Genomic DNA, 22,857 nt, shown 5'->3' on the forward strand with positions numbered 1-22,857 from the left:
TGGACGTTCTGCCCAGTGCCATCAGGCAAGAACAGGAAGGAAAAAGATATCCAGGCAGCAGAGAAGGAAGTAAAGCTGACTCTGTTGCAAGTAACATGACTATCTGTGCAGAAAATGTCAAGAAATCTACCCCAAAAAAAATAGTCTAGAAAAGTTGCAGAATACAATATCAATATATCGTCATCAGCTGTATTTCTCAATATTGGCAGTGAACACTTGGATATTAAAATGAAAAATGAACAATGCCATTTACCTTATTGTGAAAAACTATAAAATACTTAGGAATGCTCCTGACAAAGTATGTCTAAGGCCTGTGAATCGAAAACTGTAAAACATGCCAAGAGAAATTAAAAACGTAGATAAATAGACCATTCACATGGATTGGGAAACTCAATATTGTCAGCATTCCAGTTCACCCCATACTGATCCATGGAGATAACATAATCCCAGTCAAAATCCCAATAGATTCTTGTTGTTGCTATTGTTAAAGTTGATAAGCTTTGTCTAAAACTCAGGGAAATACAAAGGGAAATAACTTTAACCAGAACAAAGTTGGGAGGCAAACACCGCCTGATACCCAGAATTATCATAAGTGTACAGTAATCAAGATGGTGTGGGATTGACATAAAGACAGACAAATAGATCAATGGAACAGAGCAGAGTCCTGGAAGAGACTCAAAAGTGTGTGGTCCATTGATTTTTGATAAAAACGTAAAGAAAATTCAGTGGGCAAAGTATAACTTTTTCAACAAATAGTGTTGGAACAGTTGATCCACATTAAAAAATAACCTTACATCCATACCTAATGCCATTTATAAAAACTAATGATGTGTTATAGGTATGAATGTACCACCCAGAAAGTGTGAAGCTTGTAGGGGACACAGGAAATCTTTGTGACCTTGGGTGAGGCAAAGATTTCTTGGATATGAAACTAAAAGTATAGTCCATAACAGAAAAATTTGATAAATAGGACTTCATAATTAAGAATTTCTATTATCTGGGGACTGTGGGAAGATGACCAACTAGAAGCAACTTTTACCAGTGGCTTGTGTCCAAAGGGAGAGAGATTGGACTGAACTGGATGTAAGCCCAATGTGAGGATCTGCTCACTGAGAGGGCTGTGTGAGGTACAGATCAGCCAGGCTAAGTCAAGTGGCAGAAACCAGAAAGTAGAAGAAAAACACCAGGTATGAGCCCAGCTCCCAGAGGGAGCTCTGCTACAGATGACCAGCCTGCCAGAGAACAGGGAGCAAAAGTCTGCTCACCTGTCCCATGGAAGAGTAATCACTATGTCCCAGTCCTCCTTCACCACTGAGGTCCCACCACTGAGTCTGGTCCGCCCTGCCTGGCACAGAAGAACAGATATTTTCCTGCAATCCCAAGCACTCCAGTGGCCCTTCCCTCGGTCTATTTGTGGGAAGGACTGCCCCATGCAGAGGCTGGAGTGTTTGGTGATCTCACTGAGAAGCCAGGGAATTTGCTGGCCACCTAGCTACAGCATGAGAATGGTAGCAACAGTCCTTACTCTGGCCAGGAGAGGGTGAACTACTCATCTCCAGCCCATCAGGAATTCTCAGGTGGATCTGCTTTCTGTCTTCCAGAACAATCTCTGTGTTCAACTGGGTGGGTGAGGCCTGTGTTTAAGCGACTTTCAACTGAAATTTGGACCTGTATTAAAACAAGACCCCAGAACAAATGGACTTAACAGACATTTATAGAACATTACCAAATAGAACATTTTATCCTAACAAAATGTCCAGGGCGGGGGGACTGCTCTCTGAGCAGGACTGAGAGGGTGAAGCCTAGTACCTGAGCGACTCTTAACTAAACTTTAGACCTATGCCCCCCACTGGTTAGCAGCCCCCTGAGCTTGACTGGGTGGGTGGTGCCTGATACCTGAACATTGTTGTCTGAGCTTTGGGCCTATGCTCTCCACAGAGCCATGGCCCTCTGAGCTCAATTGGGTGGATGGTGCCCAGTACTTGAGTGTCTCTCCTGAACTCTGTGCCAGTGCTGTGGGCAGAGCCAGTGCTGGCAGAGGGACTTTGACTGGAACTCTGGGCCAGGACTGTCTGCTGATTCTTATCCCTCTGGAGGTTAAGACCTCCACTGTCTGAGGCTGCGGATTCACCACTTCTCTGCCTTTGTTAGTGTGGGGGGGGGAGGAGAGGCACTGCAATAGTGAGGAGTGGACTGCACAGGGACAACCTATCAATTCAACGAAAAAAGTATAATTAATATATGAAATAAAAAGAGAAGAAAAGCTGAAAATACTCATGGAGAAGAATCAGCAGAACTCTGGCAACATGAAAAATCAGAGCAAATCAACTCCCCCTGGAGATATCAAAGAAAATACAACAGAAAATTCCATTCACAGAGAAATTGCTAAAATGTCAGAAACTGAATTCAGAATATGGATGTTGGGGGTATAGTTCAGTGGTAGAGCATTTGACTGCAGAATATAGATGGCAAGTAAGATAATTGGAATGGAGGGAAAGATGGAAACAGAGAACCAAAAGATAGTTCATAAGTTGTCTCAAAAAATTAATGAATTCAAAGACAGAGTCACCAAGTATATGGACATAATGAAGAAACATGTAGCTGAGCTTGAGGAATTAAAAAGAGTATTCAAAGAGGTTCAAAATACAGTAGAGTCTCTCAGAAATAGAGTTGAACAGTGTGAAAAAAGAATGTCAGATAAAGAAGACAATACTTTTGAACTATCCCAAGCATTCAAAGATGCAGAAAAAAAGGAGAACAAGAATAGAACATTCCCTAAGAGAGTTACGGGATCATTCCAAGAAATCAAACATCTGAGTTATAGGGATTCCTGAAGGAGAAGAGGATAGTCCCAAAGGTACAAATTCTTTGTTCCCAGACATTATGGCAGAGAACTTTCCAAGTATTGCAAGAGACAAAGAAATTCAGATAGTAGATCATTTCAGAATGCCAGAACGACACAATCCAAACAAAGCATCTCCTTGACACATTGTAATTAATTTTGTCAATGTTAAAATGAAGAAGAAAATTCTGCAAGCAGACAGGTATAAGAAAAGTTGCTTACAAAGGGAAAAATATCAGGATGACTGAAGATCTTTCAGCTGAAACTTTCAAAGCCAGAAGAGGATGGTCATCAACCTTTAGCCTTCTTAAACAAAACAATTTCCAGCCCAGGACCCTGTATCCTGCTAAACTGAGTTTCATTTGTGATGGAGAAATGAATCCACATGTTGAGTAAATTTGCAATGACAAGACCAGCTCTACAGGGGATACTCAGACCCATTCTTCATAATGTTCAGCAGGATGGTATACCACCACAGTAAACCTACCAGGAAATTTGAGAACAAAACCTAGCTTCCACAATGGTGAAATGGATAAAAATAAACTCAGGACCTCTGAAAAATAAGATGACTAAAACTCTGCCATATCTATCAGTTCTCTCAATGAATGTGAATAGTTTGAATTCTCCTATAAACAGGCAGATGCTGGCTAACTGTATACAAAAACTCAGAACAGATATCTGTTGCCTACAAGAAACTCACCTTACCTCAAAGGATAAAACAAGACTTGGGGTGAAGGAATGGGCAGTGGTATTCCAGGCAAATGGAAAGCAAAAAACCCCCTCCCAAAAAAACTGGGGTTGCAATCTTGTTTGCAGATATAATTGGATTCAAATGAACAAAAATAAGGAAAGACAGGGTGGCACCTGTGGCTCAGTGAGTAGGGCGCTGGCCTCATATACCAAGGGTGGCAGGTTTGAACCTGGCCCCAGCTAAAATGCAACAAAAAAATAGCTGGGCATTCTGGTGAGCACCTGTAGTCCCAGCTACCCAGGAGGCTGAGGCAAGAGAATCACCTACGCCCAAGAGCTGGAGGTTGCTGTGAGCTGTGACGCCATAGCACTCCCCTGAGGGCTACAAAGTGAGACTCTGTCTCTAAAAAAAATAAAATAAGGAAAGACGAAGATAGGCACTGCGTACTTGTCAAGGGAACACACATGATATGAAGAGATTTTAATAATTAATATCTGTGCACCCTATCTGCTCCTCAGTATATAAAACAACTCTAACTTTTCTGAACAATATGATATCTTCCCACACTGTAACAGTTGGGGATTTTAACACCTCACTGGCAGTACTGGACAGATCCTCCAAGCAGAAACTAAACAAATAAATAATGAACTTAAACAAGAACCTAGAACATAGACTTAACAGACATTTATAGCACATTTTATCCTAACAAAACTGAATACACATTCTTCTCATCAGCCCCTGAATCATCTTTCAAAATTTATTATATCTTAGGACACAAGGCTAATCTCAACAAATTCAAAGGAATAGAAATTATCCCCTGTATCTTCTTAGACCATCATGGAATGAAAGTTGAACTCAACAGCAACAGAATATGCAAACAAAGTCACGGAAACTAAATAACCTTATGCTGACTGATAGCTGAGTCATACACAAGATAAAGAAGGAGATCATTAGATTTCTGGAACAAAATGATAATGAAGCCACAAACTATCAAAACCTGTGGGATACTGCAAAGGTAGTCCTTAGAGGGAACTTTATAGCATTTGATGCCTTCATCAAGAAAACAGAAAGAGAGCAAGTCAACAACTTAATGGGCCAATCTCAAGCAACTAGAAAAGGAAGAACAATATAATCCTAAACCCAGCAGAAAAAAAGAAAACCAAAATCAGAGAAGAATTAAATAACATTGAAAACAAAAGAACTATTTGGAAGATCAGTGAAACAAAAAGTTGGTTCTTTGAAAAAATTAAAATAGATAAACCCTTGACTAGACTAAACAGAAACAGAAAAACAAGATCTCTAATCACACCATTCAGAAATGATAAAGGGGAAGTAACAACAGATGCCACAAAAATATAAGATTCTCAACAATTACCACCAAACACTCTATTCCCAGAAATATGAAAATGTAGAAGAGATGGACCAATATTTGAAAGCACTCTACCTTCCAAAATTCAGCCAGAAAGAATTAGAAATCTTGAATAGAGCAATATCGAGTACTGAAATAGCATCAATTATACAAAATCTCTTCAAAAAGAAAAGCCCTGGATCAGATGGCTTCACATCAGAATTCTATCAAACCTTCAAAGAGGAAATAGTTCCTATACTGCACAAACTATTCCAAAATATAGAGAAGGAAAGAATTCTCCCCAACACATTCTGTGAAGCAACTATCACCCCTAATATATCCTTAATGACTATCAGTTCAAAGATATTCAACAAGACATTAGCAAGCATAATACAGTGACACAATAAAAAGGTTATACACCATGATCAAGTGGATTTTATCCCAGCGACACAAGGTTGGTTCAACATACTTAAATCCATAAATATAATATACCATGTGAATAGAATAAAAAACAAAGACCATATGATTCTTTCAATTGATGCAGAAAAGGCTTTTGATAATATCCAGCATCTTTTCATGTTAAAAACACTCAAAAAAAAAAGGCATAGATTAAACATTCCTTAAATTGATAGAAGCCATCTACAGCAAACCCACAGCCAATATCATATTGAATAGAGTAAAACTGAAAGCATTTCCACTGAAAGCTAGAACCAGACAAGGATGCCCACTGTCACCACTGCTATTCAACATAATGCTGCTAGTCTGAGCCATCACAATCAGGCAAGAGAAGGAGATCAAAGGAGTCCAAATGGGGATGGAGGAGTTCGAACTCTCCCTCTTTGCAGATGACGTGATCTTATACCTGGAAAACCCCAGAGACTCAAGTACTCCTTAGAAGTGATCAAGGAATATAGAAGTGTCTCAGGTTACAAAATCAATACCCGGAAATCAGTAGCCTTCATATATGCCAGCGGTTGCCAAGCCAAGATAAAATCAAAGACTATTACTTTTACAATAGCACCAAGGAAGATGAAATACCTGGCAATATATCTAACAAAAGATGTGAAAGATCTATATAAGATAATTATGAAACCTTGAGAAAGGAAATAGCAGAAGATGTCAACAAATGGAAGAACATACCATGCTCATGGCTGGGAAGAATAAGCATCACTAAAATGTCCATACTACCCAAAGCAATCTATAGATTAATGCAATCCCCCTCAAAGCACCAATGTTATACTTTAAAGAACTTGAAAAAAGTGTTTGATTCATATGGAACCAGAAAAAAAAAAAAAACCCAAATAGCAAATACAGTTATTAGAAATAAAAACAAATCTGGAGATATCATGTTGCCAGATTTTAGGTTATACTACAAGTCTATAGTGATCAAAACAGCATGGTACTGGTGCAAAAATAGAGACATAGGTCTAAGGAATAGGATAGAGAATCTAGAGATAAAGCCAGCCACATATTGTCATTTGTTCTTCAATAAGCCTAACAAAAACATGCACTGGAGAAAAGAATCCTTATTTACAGGTTATCCACATGTAGAAGACTGAAACTGGACCCATACCTCTCACCATTGAAAAAAATTAATTCTCATTGGAAAAATATTTAAACTTAAGACACAAAACAATAAAAATTCTAGAAGAGAGTATGGGGAAAACACTTGAAGATATTGGTCTGGGTAAAAACTTTATGAGGAAGAATCCCCTGGCAATTGCAGCAACACCAAAAATAAATAATTAGGATTTGATCAAGCTAAAAAACGTTTGCACAGCTAAGGGTATCACAGACAAAGCAAAAAGACAGCCTTGGGAATGGGAGATTTTTACCTGTTATGAATCTGACAAAGGCCTGATAGCAAGAATCTACAGAGATTCTAAACAATAAGAAAAGTGCAAGCGACACTCCCTTAAGTGGGCAAGAGACTTGAACAGAAACTTCTCTGAAGATGACAGATGAATGTCCAACACACACATGAAAAAATGCTCACCACCTTTAATCATCAGAGAAGTACACATCAAAACCACTCTGAGAAATCACCTAAACCCAGCAAGGTTAGCCCACATCACAAAGTCCCAAACTGCAGATGCTGGCATGGATGTGGAGAGACGGGAACACCTCTACACTGCTGGTGGGACTGCAAACTGATACAACCTTTATGGAAAGAAACACGGAGAATCCTCAAAGAACTAAGTCTACCTTCCATTTGATCCCACAATTTCATTAGTGGGAACTAAAGAAGAACAAAAGAAGAAAAAATCATTTTGCCACAAAGACATTTACACCAGAACGTTTACCTCAGCTCAATTCAAAATTGCCAAGTTGTGGAAGCACCCTAAATTCCCATCGTCCCTTGAATGGACCAGCACTGTGGTATGTGTATATCATGGAATACTATTCAGCCATTAAAAAGATGGAGACTTTATAGCTTCTGCATTTGCCTGGATGGAGTTGAAATACATCTTTCTTAGTGAAATATCACAAGAATGGAGAAATAAAAATCCAGTGTACTCCATGTTAATATGAAAGCAACATAAAAACAAATACATGCTCCTATGAATAATAAAACAAAAATATAGTCTAGTACGGGGCAGAGGAGGCGGCAGGGGAGAGGACAACTGGCAGATGGAGGGAGGGCATGAGGCAGGATCCCACCCCGTGTGCACATGTGAGGGTGTGTAACACTCCCCCTGGGTGAGGGGCTCTTTTACAACTGGAACTTTACCTTAGAAGTGAGCTATGTAAACTAAAACTTTGCACCCTCATATTAATTTGTAATGGAAAAATAAAGAATTTCTATTATTTGAAAGACATTGTTAAGAGAATTAAATGGAAGTCATAGACTTGAAGAAAATATTTTCAAATCACACATATGATAGAGGACTCAATCCAGCCTAAGTCAGTGATAAGAACAGAAATAATCCAATAAAAATGGGCCAAAAATACACACAAATGTCAAATAAACAAACAAAATTACACAGAGGGAACACTCAGCATCAGTGTGGTCATTAGGGAACTGCAAAGACAAACCACCGGGTATGTGCTGGAATGGAACAGACACTCAGAAGACGCACTCAAATCTCTGCAAGGACAGGGAGCTCCTGTAACACTCAAACCACCAGGTATGTGCTGGAATGGCACAGACACTCAGAAGATGCACTCGAATCTCTGCGAGGACGGGGAGCTCCTGTAACACTCAAACCACTGGGTATGTGCTGGAATGGCACAGACTCTCAGAAGACGCACTCGAATCTCTGCGAGGACGGGGAGCTCCTGTAACACTCCAACCACCGGGTATGTGCTGGAATGGCACAGACACTCAGAAGACACACTGGAGTCTCTGGGAGAATGGGGAGCTCCTGTAATACCCACACACCATCGGGGGTTGGGAGACTGTGACATAGAAAACCTTTTTGGAGGATGTTCCTTTAAAATTTACTTTAAAATGATTCAGTTGCCCAAGGGAAATGAAAACATATGCCCCCACAATTGAATGGAAATGCTCCCAGCAGCTTTATTTGTAATAGCCCGAAACTGGAGTCACCCCAGTGTCCATCACCAGTGACTGAATAAACAGTCGTGGTGTGTCCCTTCAACTGAACGCACATCCGTGATGAAAAGGAATGGGCTGTTAGTAACACACAACAACTGGAATGACTCTCAGAACCGCTGTGCTGACCCAAGGAATCCAGACTTCCCGTCCCTCCCCCAAAATTGCTTCTCTTTATATAAAATTTAGAAAATGCAATATAATATATATTGACTAAAGCAGATTGGGGAGTTTCCAGTAGACAGTGAGAGAGGAAATGGGGAGAAATAAGAGGAATTCTAAGATGGTATGAAGAACCTGTTTGTTATTTTAACTTTGCTAATAGTTTTGTGAGTGCGTATGTTTGTCAAAGCTTACCAAGTAGTGCACTTTAACTGTGTACAATTTTTATATAGATTATGCTGCAATAAAGCTGTTTTTCAAACTGCCAAAAAAGATACCAGGTATGTCTTCCCAAGTTCAACCAAAACTTTGAATTCTAAGGAATTCAAATCTGACACATTCAGAGCATTTAGATTCTCGTAACTGTCAAGAATTTTTTCCCGCATGTTTATAATTATACTTTGTTTTTATTCAACTTTGGGGGAATTGTTTAAATTAAAACCATTTACTTGGCAAGGAAGTACAGCAGTAGTAACTACTGGTCAGAACTTAACTTGCTTCTGTATAAAAACCAATTTGAAGTGAACTGTGCATACCCCACAGCCTAGCGACCCTCTGTCAAGATGCCCAGATGGTCCGGACTTTAGATGTTCAACTTAATGATTTTTCAGCTTTAGAAGAGTGCCAGACCACTCTGTGTTTCACTTTCAGTGCAGTATTCAATAAATTACGTGGGACACCCAACACTTCATTACAAAGTAGGCTTCCTGTGAGACGATTTTCCCCAACTATAGGCCAGTGTGTCCCAGACACATTTAAGGCAGGTGGGGCCGAGCTATAATGTTCAGTTAGCAAATCTCACCTCACTGGCTTGGCCCCATAGCGCAGTGGTTACAGTGCCAGCCATATACACTGAGGGTGGCAGGTTTGAACCCAGCCCGGGCCAGCTAAACAACAATGACAACTGCAACAAAAAATAGCTAGGTATTGTGGCAGGCACCTTGCCTATAGTCCCAGCTACTTGGGAGGCTAAGGCAACAGAATCTCTTAAGCCCAAGACTTTGAGGTTGTTGTGAGCTGTGATGCCATGGCACTCCACCCAGGGCAAAATAGTGAGACTCTGTCTCAAAAAAAGAAAAAGAAAAAAAGAAAATCTCACCTCACAAAGGTAATACAGTTGGAAAACCAAGAACTTTTTTAACAGCCTTCCTTTTCAGAAAATCCTGGATCCTCTGCTTTGGTACTTGGACAGCTCCTTGGGTGCTGGTTTCTTTAATTTGCAGTGTTAGACCTGAGACTCCATCAGTGAACTTCCTACGTCCTGTTGCAGGAAAACGCCTTGGTCTGTCTTGTGTACTTTGGACGGGTCTTTTACCCATGCATGATTTTGTGACATTATATACGAGTCATTTGGAAAATCCCTGCACTGGTTCACTGAGTTTTCACATCCTCCAAATGCAGATTCACTTGGGTATTTTGGCTGAAGTATGCCGTGTGGACATTCTGCTCAATAAATGCTTAGTACACATAGTGCTTGGCAAAGCATCGCACAGGAAACGCTGTCACCATCTTCAGCCATGATATAGCCAGAACTTAGGGCAAATACACATCTCATCTGAACACCCAGTGGGAAGGGAGGGTCAACAGCAGAGGGAGGTCACGTGGGGCTGGACACGAAAGGGACCAGGAAAGATCTCCTGAAGGTTACATAGAATTACAATAAGGAAAAACACTGGGGAGGGGTGTTGAGGTGATGAGGATGACCACTAACATTTAAAATCAGTAGAAAGTAAGAAACAAGCCTGGTTTGGACCATTTATAGTTCAGAACAGTTGTTGATGCCCTTTAAGGAGTTAAGAGCTGTTTCAATGATGGGGTACCTACTTTTAAAGACCTTATTTATTGTGAAATAGAGAAATGCAGAAAATACATATATAGCTAAATGATTACTTAGTAGTCAATTTTGAGTAAGGAGAAAGGAGTATGTTTGTTACATTGGTTTCCCAGGAACTGGGCACATGCATAGTTCTCTGCAAGGTGGACATGCTGAAGTCACGCAGTGTCTGTTGTCACCTGTGCTTGTGGACATCCTTACGTTCACCCAGTCACAATCCAGCTGTGGCTTTGCTTTTGTTCCTTAGCCCATGTGCTTTGGTGGCCCCATCTAACTTTGACAACACTGCTTTTTTTTTTTAATGCTGGGCACCTCCTTTTGGCCACTAGGTATAGTTTTTTCCTGAAATATACCTGGGATCACATGAATAATATGTAGTTATCGACAATGAGTGCACTAGAAACCCTTACTCTCTTACAAACACCAGTCAAATTATAGTAATTTGGCCAGAGACAGTGGCTCATCCCTGTGATCCAGCACTCTGGGAGGCTAAGGCAAAAAGATTACTTGAGACCAGCCTGAGCAACATAGCAAGACCCCATCTATACAAAGAAATAGGCGAATTAGCCAGACATGGTGATGTGCTCCTGTAGTCCTAGCTACTCAGGAGACTGTGGCAGGTGGATTGCTTACACTCAAGAGGGAGCTATGATGATAGCACTGCCCCCCAGCCCAGGCAACAGAGGGAGACCCCATTTCAAAATAGAAAATATTGTAATTTAATACATGCTTGAGGTTCTGGGAAAGCTTAAATGGACAGGGTGGAATTCTTTCCTCTTTTTTTTTTTTAAATTTTATTGTTGCAGTTTGGCCGGGGCTGGGTTCAAACCCACTACCCTCGGTATATGGGGCCCGCACCCTACTCACTGAGCCACAGGTGCCACCGAATTCTTTCCTCTTTTACTATTTGTTCTCTTTCTGTCACACATATGACAGCTATGTTTAGTACCCTTCAGAATTAAAATCCAAGTGAAGTCTGCTCTTCACTATCATGTTTCAAAAGATCCGTTTGTGTTAATGCATTCAAGACGGTATAAAGTAATTGTTCTTGTTTGAGACATTATGTGGAGACCAAAAACGAGACTTGGTTTTCCTGGAGTTTGTAATTTCAAAAATAGTGTTGGTAACAGCAAACAGATAAATTCAGAAAAGGGAACAGAATAAAATTCAATAGAAAAATACACTCAAGAATAAGTAAATACATTGAGTGAATAATGTACTTATGTGTACAGGTTAGAACACTGCAGTTCAATCTTTAAAGATTTCATTATCTAAAAATAAAAAAGATTTCATTATCAGTTGTTACTGAAATAATTTTGTTTTGGTAAATGGGTTTAAGTGTTTTTAAGTTTGAAATGAGTTTTTGTATGTGATTTTTAACACCACTGCCTGTTGTCTTCTGTCTCCATAGACTTGATCCAGGCCACCAACGAGACCAATGTCAACATTCCCCAGATGGCCGACACTCTCTTCGAGCGGGCGACGAACAGCAGCTGGGTGGTTGTGTTTAAAGCTTTAGTGACCACACACCATCTCATGGTGCACGGAAATGAGGTGAGCTGAGCGTCACATGATGATGAGTTAAAGCCCTCCAAATTTTCACTACTTAGGGGAAAAATAAGAGGAAATGTATAGTTTCAAACAATCCAGAGTGCAGTTCTAATCGTTTATTTAGCTATTTATCAAGAAATACATTTTAAGCTGGATACTGCCATGGAGGTGCCCTCAGTTGGCTCCAGACCACTGCAGTGAAATGGGCCTTGTAGTGAAGCAAGTCACACGATTTTTGGTTTCTCCAGTACATATAAAAGTTATGTTCGTATCATCCTGTAGCCAGTTAAGGGTGTGATAGTATTGTCTAAAAAAATAATACATGTATCTTATTTTAAATTACTTTGTTGCTAACATGTGACCATCAGGGCCCATCTGAGCCCTCTGTGGGCTGTGGTTTCTTTTGCTAGTTCTGAGTCTTGAGGCAGTGTTGCCGGCTGCAGACTGACCGGGGGGATGGGGGATGATTGGCAGTCTCTTAAATAAGACAACAAAAATGTCTGCCCTACCAACTGACTCTTCCTTTCAGAGAAGATTTCTTTGTAGCGTGTGTGCTGTTTGGTAGCCTTTTACTGACAGTAAAACTTCTTCCAGACTTGGAGTCCATCCTCTCAAACCCTGATGCCGCTTTATCTACTAGGCTCATGTGATATTTTAAATCCTTTGTTGTCACTTCAACAATGTTCACAGCCTCTTCACCAGGCTAGATTCCATCCTGAGAAACCACCCTCTCTGCTCATCCCTAAGCAGCAGCTCCTCTTCTGATCAAGTGTTCCTGGGGCTGCGTCCAGGCAGCCACATGGTCAGGCTCCTCTCAGAACGCTGCCTCTCTTGCTGTTTCCACCACATCTGCAATTGCAATTCCAACTGAAATCTCAAACCTCTTAGGCTCACCCATGAGGACTGGAAGCAGCTTCTGCCAATGTTAATGTTCTATTTTGGCCTCCGCAGATGAGACATGAATGTTCTTAGTGACACCTAGAATGGTGGGTCCTTTTCAGAAAGTTTTCAGTTTACTCTGCACAGATTCATGAGAGGAATCACTATCTGTGGCAGCTGGAGCCTTACAAAATACATTTCTTCCATACTAAGTCTTGAAGTTCCAAATGACTCCTTGATCCATGGGCTGTGGAGTAGAGTTGTGTCAGCAGGTGTGAAACCAACACCAGCCTCCCCACACGTCTCATCAGGGCCCTCGGGTGACTACATGTGCTGTCAGTGAGCAGTGGTGTTTTGAAAGGAACCTTTTCTTCTAAGCAGTAGGTCTCAACAGTGGGCTTAAAATATTCGATAAACCATGCTGTAAACAGATGTGCTGTCATCCAGGCTTTGTTATTCCATTCACAGAGCACAGGCAGGGCGGGTAGATTTAACGTACCTCTTAAAGGCCCTGGAATTTTCAGAAGGATAAATGAGCATTGGCTTCAACTTCAAGTCACCAGCTGGATTAGGAAAGGGAGTCACCTGTCCTTTGAAGCTTTGAAGCCGTGAAACTGTGAAGCCTTGAAGCCAGGTACCACTTCCCACCTCCATATAGGAAAGCCTTAAATGCCATCTTCTTGCAGTAGAAGGCCAGTTCATCTTCACTGGAGATCTTTGGTTTGATAGCCACTGTCATCATTATTAGCTGGATCTTCTGGATAACCTGCTGCAGCTTCTGTCTGAGCACCTGCTGCCTCACTTTACACTTGTATCTGTATTAGACGGTTCTTTCCTTAAGCCTCAGGAAGCAGCCTCTGCAGCATCAGACTTCTCCCTGCAGCTCCCTCTCCTCTCTCAGCCCTTATAGAATTGAAGGCAGTCAGGGCCTTGCTCTGGATGGGGCTTCGGCTTACAGAACGTTGACCTGGTTTAACCTTCTATCCAGACTGATCAAGCCTGCTCCACACCAGCAGCAACACTTTCAGTTTCCTTAGAGAGCTGCCCCTTGGCCTTTGTAGCTTGGCTGACTGGTCTGTCCCAGCTTTTAACGTGCCTTCCTCACTGAGCATAACCATTTCTAGCTTTTGATCTAAAGTGAGAGACAAGTGACTTCTCCTTTCACTTGAACACTTAGAGGTCATTGCAGGTTACTGATTGGCCTAATTTCAGTGTTATTATATCTCAGGGAATGGGGAGGCCTGAGGAGACAGAGAGGCAGAGGAGCAGCTTTTATAGATTAAGTGCATCATCTTATGTGGGTGCAGTTTGTGGGCCCCCAAAAGGATTGCAATGGTACCCGTAACATCCAACGCCACAGATCACAGCCTACCACACAAGATAGAACAATAATGAAAAGGTTTGAAATATTGTAAGAATCATCAAAATGTGGCACAGAGACACAGGGTGAGCACACGCCGAAGGGACACTGGTAGACTGGCCTAATGCAGAGTTGCCACAGACCTGCAAATTGTAAAGTATAATCTACAAAGTTCAATAAAACAAAGTGTGCCTGTATTAGAAGCTTCTGGCTCATAGCACATGTCTATCATAAACCTATTAGTGGCAAAGATAGGAGAAGGGAACAGTGAAACTACATCTCGTGGGAAAAATTCCTTTGTGCCTGTAAGTGAAAATTATTTTCATAAAATGTTTATTTTGGAAAATATTGATAAAATTAGACATTCTATTTGGGTTACCTGCTGGATCCTATTAAACTGCAGCGTTTCTATTATATTCAGAAATGAAAGATCACATAATTTAGTTCATTGAGTAGTAGTAAAAGCTTTTTTCCTCCATCAGAGAAAGTCAGCAGATTAGGAAGCTTTATAACTGACTAAAAGAGATCATAATGAAAATTAAAAGAAAAAAATGCCCTTTGCTGTCAGAAATTGTTTAAAGATATATTTGAGAATATAGGTGTTTAATTTTTGTTTTTCAGAGATTTATTCAGTATCTGGCCTCTAGAAATACGCTATTCAATCTCAGCAATTTTTTGGACAAAAGTGGATCCCATGGTGAGAATACTCATATTTTATAATGTTTTGCTAATATTTTAATTTTCAAGTAAGGTTGTTAATCCAAGTTCATTACAACTGATGGCTTCATTGGGTATTTAAGAAAAATGAAAAATAACTTTTTACATATGGCTTTAGAGTTTTCAATTATAGAAAGCATACAAAATACACACTAATTACCTTTTTGGCATTCTCAGTATTTACCTTAAAAAGTAACAATGGGTGTGCTGGACCCACACTTGTATACTTTTGAAGGTTCAAGAGACAATGAAATGAAAGATGCCTTCCAAGTTTGAAAAATCATTCCAGTGTTAAAGCATTTTCTTTATAGATTAATAAGGTTTGGACACTCATGTGCTCATGCACCATAATTACTGGAGGCCTGTCATGTGGAAGCCAGATGTGTCCAGCAAGCGGCTGTTATCAGATGGCGACAGGAATTAAGTCGGAAGCAGACTATGTCTGAAACAATAAACAAAAATGCAAGGAAAATCAGAAAAGATATTCTGTATAAGGGCGGTAGTGTGGCTATGTGGTAGAATAACTAATTGAATAGTTTTGCAATGCCTTGTGCCCAAAGTATTTTTGCCTAGAAGATCTAACTGAGGCTTGTCTCATTTACTGGCCTCATCCTGCAACCATCTATCTTTGGGGAGTTAAAAAAAATTCATACTATACAAAGCACAGCTGAAGATATTTTATTAGCTTTATTTTTTTCTCCCTGCCCCCAGGTTATGATATGTCTACCTTCATAAGGCGCTATAGTAGATACTTGAATGAAAAGGCTTTCTCTTACCGACAGATGGCATTTGATTTTGCCAGAGTGAAGAAAGGGTATGTTTTTTCTTTCTTATATTTATTTGAGGAAAATAAGTCCTTGAAGTATACTTGATTTATTTTAATTAAGCTTAAATGCCAACTAATTCTAACCTTGAAGGCCTAGTTTGCAATCACCTGAAAAAAGAAACTCAGTAAATAATACAGACATTAGTCTTGAGGTTGCAATATTAATTATTTTATTTATATTTTCATGCAGAAAAATATAATTTGCTGGCTGGGCATGGTGACTTATGCCCGTGACTTCTTCTGGGAGCCTGAGACAGGAGGATCCCTTGAGCTCAGGATTCAAGACTAGTCTGAGCAAGAGCAAGACCCCCCATCTCTATTAAAAATGGAAAAAATTAGTGGGGCATTGTAGTGGGCTCCTGTAGTCCCAGCAACTCAGGAGAGTAAGGCAGGAGGATTGCTTGAGCCCAGGAGTTTGAGGTTGCTGTGATCTAGGTCAAGGCCAGGATACTCTAGCCCAGGTGACAGAGGGAGACTTTGTCTTAAAAATAAAAAAGAAAAGAAAACCAACCTGATGTGATACTCAGAGTTTACATGCCCTCACATTTTATTTGTTAAAATTAATTCAAAATTCTTAAATACATAATACCTTTAAATACTTTATAAAAAGAGAATTAAATGTCATTTAAAAAGAGTAGAGGATATAGATAACCATAGCTATTTAAATGTATTTTGATTGAGGTGAAACTGTGATTGTGTGTGTGATAGAGCTCTGTTTTTGAGAGGTGATACTGTCCTAGGCAACATACACACCCCCTTCATATTCAGACTAATTATTGATACTACCAAATGTTTGAGAAAATCTCATTGAAACAGAAACACCTAAATTTTAATCCATAATTATTATGATTGATTTCTCTCTAAATAGATCTTTGAATCCTATCAGAAGTGTTCAGCTAGAAGTTTATGCAGGTCTTACACCTGTCCCCAGCTTGAAACTAAGGCCAGGTATCATAGAAGTTTTCCTGTTTTAGTGTCTAGAACCCACATGAAGAGTATTACTCTGTCTCTGTAGTAGGTATTACTCTCTCTCATTAGCAGCCAGTCTCACTGTAGCTTTGAGCTACTTTTTTACCATGGTGGTGAAAAATATCAACTTGTCCATTCAGAATAAATTATTTCCTTGTGAGTGATACTTTGTAAAATCAGGTCTTTCCCTCTAGTCAACTAGAGCTGACTAGTTGATGTGACTGCCTCTGGCTTCTTACGAGGCCCCGCGGCCATTGCTGCTGTTCTCAGCTCCACGGTGACCTCTCCTCCCCTCCATGGACATGTAAGGACATTCTCAGTGCTTTCCTCACCACTGCGGTGAGAGAGAGCCTGAAAGTGGCCGTTATCAGCCTGTCCACATGGTCTGGGATTCCCCAGCTGTTGTGGCACCACCAGCCATTGGCCATTGCTGGATGCAGGGCTCTCTCAGCGGCGGTGGGTGGGCACCTGTGCCCTGCTGACACACCCTCAGCATGAATTTCACTCCTGTCCTCTGCAGCCAGGTAAACTCTTATCCCTGTTTGGCAAACCATGCTCATTGACTGGCATGTTCTTCACTCGATGGTGATAACTCAGAGTGTCCTCCAGTCCCATAGGTTCTGTAGACTTCCAAGACATGTTTTCTCTTTCTCAAAAAAAGAAAAAAAACTGGCTTTAATGAAAACTTATATTTTTAACATTATTACATCTGTTATGGATTTAGAAAAATTTATTCAGAAATTCAGCTGACCTCTTTTATACACACCACACTTCCTTTCTTCCAGAGGACAGTGCAGACAGAAAGCGGGCCGTGCCCGTGGTTGGGGGGAGCAGTGCTGGCAGAGGAGGTGGCCTCTGAGACCCTCACTGAGATCCTCTGGGAGCCACTGGACAGGAGTGAGGGGCAGCTTAGCACAGTGCACGTGGTCCTGAAGTTCTCATGTACAAGGAAAGTTTATCCGTTTCTTTTGCAAAATCGTAGGGCTGATGGTGTGATGAGGACGATGGCTCCGGAGAAGCTGCTAAAGAGCATGCCGATCCTGCAGGGGCAGATCGACGCCCTGCTGGAGTTTGACGTACGTATCTCACCAGAAAAGGCGTCCTGCACACGCAGCTGTCATTCAAAGCGGGCACAGGGCTATCTGAAGATTTCCCAGAATAGTTTCAGATCGCCTGTATTTGGTGGATACTTAGTTCAGGCTGTTAAGCTCAGGAGAGATCATTTAGTATCCTCAGATTTTCCAAACAGTTTTCCCAGGTGTTTACTCAAGTCTGGCCTGAAATGTCAAGTTCTGGGCAGAATGGTGGCCTCCCGTGGTGCTCGGCAGGGTGAAGTGTGCACAGGACGTCCCTTCAGGCAGCTACATAGGTGACCTGCTGCTAGAAACCATTTTACGGTTTATATGATGCTGCCCACCAGAGGGTTATTAGCATCCATCAGAGATGACACTGGTCCAAATACCAGCTTGATTTGTCTCTTAAAACCACACCTGTGTCTTGACTGTGGTGATGGATGCACCAATACACAGGCTGTGTAGAACTGAACACACACAGATGAGCTCAAGTAAACCCTGGGTCTGAGTAAGGTCAGTGGATTGTGTCATTGTCATCGTCCTGGTTGTGACATTCCACTGTCGTTTCTCATTGACAAACACTGCCATTGGGAGGAACAGGGTAAATGGTATATTTATTCTGTGTTCCTTCTTGTAACTGTATAGACAGTTACTGTTATCTCAAAATAAGTTTAATTTAAAAATTTGATTCATGAAAATAAAATATTTTGATAGTAGGAAGATGCTTAACTCCTTTTGTTACCTTTCCTCTATTTTGGTGGTTACCTAAAACAAAGATTTTCCTCAAATATTATAACTTAAAGTCTCTGTTAAGATTACATATTTTAGTCTATAATTGAGTCCAAGTCCCTAAATCTCACTCCTGTGAAATGTTAGTAAAACCAAGAAATCATCTAATTATTTTTTGACCGATTTTACAATGAGGACTTCACCAAATGCTTGTGGAATTTGTTCTCTTAACTTTTTTTTTACTTTATTTTTCTTTGCTTTTCTTGCCCTTGGTAAGGGTTCTGTCTCAAAGAGAACAGTCACACAGGGAGAAAGATCAGAGCCTGTGGCGCTGTCAGTAAGAGCTGAGGTGTTGGTGGCAGAGGGTTTAACCGGGGGTGAGTGGCCAAGAGTCTCAAAGATTATTTATTTCAAGGCAGCTGAAACATTCCCCATGCCACCCTTCCTCTCTGAATCATTGCAGGCCCCTGGAGCCTGAATTCTTTCACCACAGATAGGGAGATTGGAGGAGAGTTATATAACACAGAAAGCAACAAAAAGAGCAGGTGTTCAGAAGCTGGGTGTGTTGGTCTGTAGATCGCTGGTCAAAAAGAATATTATATGTATGCCTCTTAATTGATAGGACTGATTTTATCAGTCAAGCAAAATGATCCAAAATGCATGCGGCCCATCCTTCCATATCGGCACAGTGGCTAAAGGCACTGCCCAGCATCTGTGGGATCTGAGTGAATTTCTTGATGATCATTTGAGACATTTTAATGTGATTGAAGAAAAGTTTTGACCGGGAGCTGTGCAGCTAACATTAATTTCCATCTTTTCTAGGTGCACCCAAACGAACTAACAAATGGCGTCATAAATGCTGCATTTATGCTTCTTTTCAAAGACCTCATCAAACTTTTTGCTTGCTACAATGACGGTGTTATTAATTTACTCGGTGGGTGTCACCACGGAAATGCATCTGGGCTGAGGGGACACGTGGTGAGACAGGCAAGCTCTGTGGGCTGCCTCTGGGGCTACCGCTGTGCTTACTGCCAGCACAGGACAGAATGCTTTGACGACAAGTCCACTGACAGAGGCTGGGCAGAGGAATGTGGGCAGAGAGAGTGAAGCTATCCCTCAGCTGCCTCTTACAGTGTGGACAGTTGATCCCTAGTAAAAGGAATTAATCCCCAGCCTGTTCCGGGGGGAGTGGCTGATCTTCCCAGACTATGGTGTTATTATGACAGAGTCTTGGCATTGATCCCAGCAGAAACGGTGGTCAGGAAGCCTCGGTGGTGGGAAGCCTGTCAGTAACCCCTGATTCTGATGCCGTGGTCACTTCCATAAGGTTCTCATGTCCCCCAATTATCGAGAGCCTTTCTGTGGTGTGTGCCCTTGGGTTTGTATTCACACGTGAAGAAGACAGTCTCGTGCTCTCTGTCCATTCTTCATCCATCCCCTGCCTTCTCCACAGACCTTCTTGTTGCCAGTCCTCCAATTTTTCTTCCAATTTCCTTATTCAGGCCAATGGTTGGTTACTACCTGTGATCAGATGTAGTTCCAAGGGCATGTACCTTGCCATCTTTCATTTGACACAAAGTGGAAAATCAGATAGGTTCCTGGCTGGAAGTCTGGAACTTCTCTCTGCTGTCAAGGGCTAGGGGACTTCTCTCTGCTGTCAAGGGCTCCCCTGCTATGGAATTATGATTCAGGAGGTCGTGTCCTGCTGGGCCCAGCATAAGGGACCATCTCTGAACCAATGTTGCATTGTTTTCCTCCTCACTTAGCTGGTCCTAAGCCCTGTCTGGAGACCATAGGCATGATCTGAGGAAGAATGACAGCACAGAAGAGCAGATGTTCTGGGAATGTGGACCCCTGTTCAGACAATTCACAGCTTACTCCCAGCCTGGGCAGGCTGGCCTCTTCTATTTGATGGTGGGGTTCTTGCACCTGCCCTGCTTGGCGCCTGAGATGGCAGCCATATTAGGCCCAATGATCACTTGCTGTTCCATGGTCAGGATCCACGTCTCTAAAAGTAACCCAGAGCAGTCTTTCCAAAAGAGGTTAGTTCCTGTGTGACAACAACACAGCTCTGCCCCGCAGCAGTGGGGCCAGTGCTGGAGCCCACCAAAGCGTTCCCAGCATTTGCACCTGCTGAGGACGTTCTGAGGAGGCCCCTGGGGCTGCAGTTGGGAGCAGCTGCAGGGTCTCCCTGTTCTGGGTCCACTCGTATCTGAGACCTTCACAGACACTCCACGCAGAACAGCACATACTTGTCCCCTGTGTTGCCTCCAAAGACGAAGCGGCTCAGAACACTTGTGCTTCCCCGTTAGTCACCGAGAGGGGGGCAGGTGCAGAATGTGTCTTTGTGTGGAGAGGATTTCCCCAAGAGGCCCAGACTTTTGGACCCTCAGAAACTTCACTGAGGTTGAGGGTCTCTGAATTTTCATGACTTCTGTCTCCCATCCTTTGAGACGAATGTGACTAATCCAGACACCTGGCACACCTGCGATTCTCGCCCATAGTTACAGTCAGCACAAGATCATCAAAGTGCTGTCTTGTGGAATCGGGAGAGCTGGAGAGGTTGATATCCCAGAAGTAAGACAGGGAAGGTGCACTGGTGTCCCGGCCACAGGACAGCAAGCTACTTCTGAAGTTCTCTGCTTCCTGGGGTGAACATGAAACCCTTCTCTAGTCTAATTGCTGTCTGTCAGGTAGAAGGTGTGCTGAATTTCCTGGGGTTAAAGAGGACACATCTGGATCTCTGAAAATAAGATTCATAACCCTGGTGACCTGTTGTTATTACAACATCTAAAATCCAAACCACATATGCAAGTTAATGGGGGATATGACAGAATTCCTACTCCTGTTTCTTTGCAGAGATCAGGAAACCAATATGGGGATTCTTCTTGGTTTAAAGTATGTCTGTATTCAGAAAGCTGAGGAAATTCCCACAGATAGTTTTAGATAGTTTTGAGCAACCAATGGACCTAATGTTCTTTTATAATTTAATTCCTCTAAAGTCTCCACTCGGATTTTAGAGCACAGAGAGTACTTTGGGTCCCCAGGGAGTAACAATAGCCTAGGATTGGTCTCTCTGAAACCACCAGGCACATAACGCTGACTCCGATGTCCAGCCTCACATAGAGGATCCTGGGGGTTGCCACTGTACCCCCAAAATAGTAAAAAGCTGAACCGGCTGATATCAGCAGCTTCTCCTGGATCCGCTAGAGAGCTGAGGACACAGACAAACCCCGCCCCCAGGCCTGGAGGAGCAGGCAGGTGAGCACCGGGAGCCCGGCTCACAGGGAAGAAAGTCCCTCAGGAGCCAGTGCTGGGCGGGAGCCTGGCCATCACCCAAGAGCTGCTGGAAGCACAGTTTGGACGAGTCTGAGAGCTGGCGAGTTGGGGACCAGTCGCATGGAGCACACCATGTCTGTTTCCCCTCCAGGAGCTCAACCAGGTTCCCAGGGGAGATGAGGAAGAACAGTCAATGAAACTGAAAACAGAAAATCAGTGGAGAAAAATAAAACCAAAAGCTGGTTCTTCGGAAAGATCAGTAAAATTAATAAGTCTCTAGTCAGGCTAAGAGAAAAAAAAGACCCAAAATGCTAATATTGGAAATTAAAGATGGGATGTAACTACAGATTTCATGGGCATTAAAAGGATAATAAGAGGGTATTATGAACAATTCTGTACCCACAGACTTCGTAACCTGGATGAAATGGAGCAACTCCTAGAAATGCACAATCGGCTGAAACTCACATAAAAAGAAAGAGCCCAACAGGCCTGTGTCCATTCAGAACATCAGTTAATAATTAGTAACTTTGAGAACAGAAAGCAGCAGGCTCAGATGGGCTCACTAGCCAATCCTACTAAATATTTAAGTGAGAAATTGTATCAGTTCACTACAGTCTCCTCCAGAAGATGGAAGTAGAAGGGATACTTTGTAACTCATTCTATGAGGCCAGCAAAATATTAACTCTGAAACCAAACCAAGACACTACAGGAAAATGAAGCTACAGACCAACGTCTCTCATGGACACAGATGGAAAATTCTTAACAAATGAAACATAGCAATGTATAAAAAGAATTATACACCAGGACCAACTGGGTTTTATCTAGGTACATAAAGCTGGTCCAACATCCGAAAATCAACCCACTGTGTCAACAAGCTGAAAGAGAAAAATCACATAATCCTATTAACAGATGCAAAAAAAAAAAAAAACTTGACAAAGTCAAACACCTACTCATGACAAAGATTCTCAGTGCACTAGGAATAGAGGGGAAGGCATGTCCTCAACTTGATGAATGTCTACAAAAAACCTTGCAGCTCACATC

General features: G+C 41.8%; 1 protein-coding gene across 4 annotated transcripts in view; it reads left to right on the forward strand.

The window, feature by feature from the left end:
- SNAP91 (synaptosome associated protein 91) overlaps nucleotides 1–22,857 on the forward strand; it is a 149,425-nt gene that overhangs the window by 37,486 nt on the left and 89,082 nt on the right. For all 4 annotated transcript variants that reach the window (XM_012812398.2, XM_003801298.1, XM_003801299.1 and 1 more), the window contains exons 2-6: nucleotides 11,845–11,987; nucleotides 14,845–14,920; nucleotides 15,652–15,754; nucleotides 17,718–17,811; nucleotides 19,360–19,471. In XM_012812398.2, the coding sequence (XP_012667852.1) occupies nucleotides 11,845–11,987; nucleotides 14,845–14,920; nucleotides 15,652–15,754; nucleotides 17,718–17,811; nucleotides 19,360–19,471 (528 nt within the window). The remainder of the gene's footprint in view (nucleotides 1–11,844; nucleotides 11,988–14,844; nucleotides 14,921–15,651; nucleotides 15,755–17,717; nucleotides 17,812–19,359; nucleotides 19,472–22,857) is intronic.

This window comes from Otolemur garnettii, unplaced genomic scaffold, assembly GCF_000181295.1.
Source record: "Otolemur garnettii isolate 467f Iridium unplaced genomic scaffold, OtoGar3 scaffold00205, whole genome shotgun sequence".
Taxonomy (NCBI): domain Eukaryota; kingdom Metazoa; phylum Chordata; class Mammalia; order Primates; family Galagidae; genus Otolemur; species Otolemur garnettii.